Source organism: Helianthus annuus, chromosome 2, assembly GCF_002127325.2.
Source record: "Helianthus annuus cultivar XRQ/B chromosome 2, HanXRQr2.0-SUNRISE, whole genome shotgun sequence".
NCBI lineage: Eukaryota > Viridiplantae > Streptophyta > Magnoliopsida > Asterales > Asteraceae > Helianthus > Helianthus annuus.
This window is the reverse complement of record NC_035434.2, coordinates 78,214,225-78,216,855: the sequence shown is the minus strand read 5'-3', so window position 1 is coordinate 78,216,855 and position 2,631 is coordinate 78,214,225. Positions and strand designations below refer to the sequence as shown.

Below are 2,631 nucleotides of genomic sequence, written 5' to 3'. Positions count from 1 at the left end.
TACCATGAGTTCAGTGGGGCTAGGATCTTGTCAAGAGTAAAACCTACAAAATTGACTGGTTGGTTTATGAATCTAAACGAAAACCAAAGAAAGATAGTACACCAAATGGGTTTTGGTGCTACACTAAGGTTGAAAATAGACATCGTACCCACAATGCTTGCGTACTGGTTGGTTGAAAATTATAATGAAAAGACAAACACCCTAAATGTTGGCAACCATACCATACATATAAATGAAGAATTGGTAAACTCTTTAACGGGTATACCAAATGGAAGGGTACCCGTGAACATGAAAAAAAGACCAACAGCTAAAGACCACGTGGTGGCTGAGTGGAAAGCACAGTTCCGAGGGGCTGAGTGGAAAGCAAAGATAGGAGGGTTGGGCTGGGTTAACAGACCAAGTGTGAGGATATACTTTGATAACGTTTTGCCTATGATGCATGGCTTTGGGAGAAACTTCTGCCTAAATTTCCTTGTAGCATTCTTCACTATAATGGGGCATGCAACTGAGAATGCAGTCGTCAACAAACAATTCTTGCACAATGTTACACCAAACATTCAAATAAACCAAATGAACTGGTGTAGTTATATCATCCAATGCTTGCAACACGCCAAAACCGCATGGGCTCTCAAAAACATTACACAGGGCCACTGATCATACTTGCGGTAAGAATAAAATTACACTATTCATTTGTGTGTCATTAAAACGCCAAAAAATATATGTTATTTGAAAATCTATTTTGTTACAGCTTGCCTTGGTGAACGATGCTTGCAATTTGAAAAAATGGGACCGAAAAGAAGGATACCCAATTGAGTGGGTTACAACAGAAACTCTTGACTTATTTGAGAGTGCAATGGCAAAACACCTTGTGGGCAATGAAGTAAAAAGGAAAACAGTCAAAAAAGGTAAAGGAAGCAAGCCCCAAAAAAACAAGAAAAATGCAGATTGTTGTTCATGATGAAGATGATGGTGATGATGTTGAGAATGAAGATGAAGATGATGTTCACAAGGTCGATGAACATGATGATGAGTTCGATGATGATGATGGTTTGATCATGATGATCATTATAACTGTGAACTGCAAAACGCCATGCCCTTCAATGATGATGAAGAGGCTTCACTTCAAAGGATGGTGAATGAGGATATAGAAAGCCGGGAAACGATGTTTGAAGTTTCTGCATCAGGAAACCATGCTCTTATCAGAGAAGTAACACAGTATGACAACATTTTTGCTGAAGAAGAAGAACAAAACAAAGAACCTAAAGAGGTATGTTGTTCAAATAATAAATTAAAAAAAAACAAAAAACACCATAATAAACAAAATCCTTTTATTTATTATAACAGGAAATGGCTGATAAATTGGATGGAGCATACAAAGAATTAGAAGACTATTACAATAAAATGAGCACATTGTTAAAACAGTCAAAGACTGAATACCCAAACAACCTCCTGGTACACATTAAATACTCACAATGTATGACATTGTTGGAGAACATCTCAAAATTTGTTGATGAAAATGCCAAAGAAATGCCAGCTGAAACAGAAGAAGATACACAAGAAACTGAGGATGAAAATGAGGTGGTACTAGGAGATAAAAATGAAAAAGAAGGGGAAAAGGAGAAGCCTGAAAAAGAAAACGCCATTAAAGAGCAAACAGTTCAGGAAAACACCAAAGAATTTGAAAATGAAGAACAAGGAGAGGAAGGATGTGAAAATGAAGAAGAAAGGGAGAAGGAGATGGCTAGAATTGAAAACGCCATTGAAGTGGAAACAGTTGATGAAAACGCCATGCAAGTGGAAAAATTTCATGAAAACGCCATTGAAGATGAAAATGAAGGAAAATGAAAAGAAGAAGGATAAGGAGATGGAAAAGGAAAAGGGGAAGGAGAAGAAGAAGAGGAAGGGGAGTGGGAAGCGAATGGTGAAGGGGATGGAGAAAGAGAAGGAAAAGGAGAAAGAGAAGGAGAAGGAGAAAGGCAAGGAGAAGGAGATACAAGGGATGGGGCAATAGAAAAAACGCCGAATCCTCGACTGCTACAACAGCCCCAATGTATGATGATGAAGAGGATACTACATCATCAGATGAAGATGTAAACGAAAAGGATATTGAGAGGTGGAGTTGTGATTTCAAGACACTTGAATATCACATTTCAAGATACAATGGGGAAATAATTAAGAGGAATATTGCTTAGATTTTGGAGCTGCCAGTACAAGAGCTAAAACAAATGATTGATATTAAAGAAGGTCTTGATAATTCAAAGATGGTGGATGAAGCAATTAAAGCAATAAAAAAACATCTACAACCTGCTGAAGAGACACCAAAAATACCTCTATTTGATAAGACACCAAACGTCGCCATGACAGAAACAAAAGACAGTCAGGCATTCAACAGTGAAAAAGAAAAAACTGAAGGGGAGATGGTGAACAAAAGTGTTGACCAAGAAGGGGCAGTGTTTGATAAAACGCCATACGAACAACCACCAACTACATCTGGCAAAAACCTCTTGAAAAGTTTTGAAGAGGAAGAGACACCCAATAAACCCCAGGATGAAAACGCCATCAGTACATCACCACCAAAAACGCCAAACAAGTCAGATGTGCAGGAGAAAGGTGATGAGGACAACACTCCAG

General features: G+C 38.2%; 1 protein-coding gene across 1 annotated transcript; it reads left to right on the top strand.

Annotated features, from left to right (window-relative positions):
- Positions 1-1,090: 1,090 nt before the first annotated feature.
- LOC110893154 (neurofilament light polypeptide-like) lies at positions 1,091-1,845 on the top strand. Its single transcript, XM_022140277.1, has 2 exons — positions 1,091-1,267; positions 1,345-1,845. The coding sequence occupies exons 1-2, from the start codon at positions 1,091-1,093 to the stop codon at positions 1,843-1,845; spliced, it is 678 nt and encodes a 225-aa protein (XP_021995969.1).
- Positions 1,846-2,631: the final 786 nt, after the last annotated feature.

Bases quoted from the DNA above. Each gene is read 5' to 3' on its own strand.
- LOC110893154 (XM_022140277.1), top strand. From the start codon at position 1,091: ATGCCCTTCAATGATGATGAAGAGGCTTCACTTCAAAGGATGGTGAAT. The intron at 1,268-1,344 runs GTATGTTGTTCA...TTATTATAACAG, and splicing joins AAAACAAAGAACCTAAAGAG to GAAATGGCTGATAAATTGGA.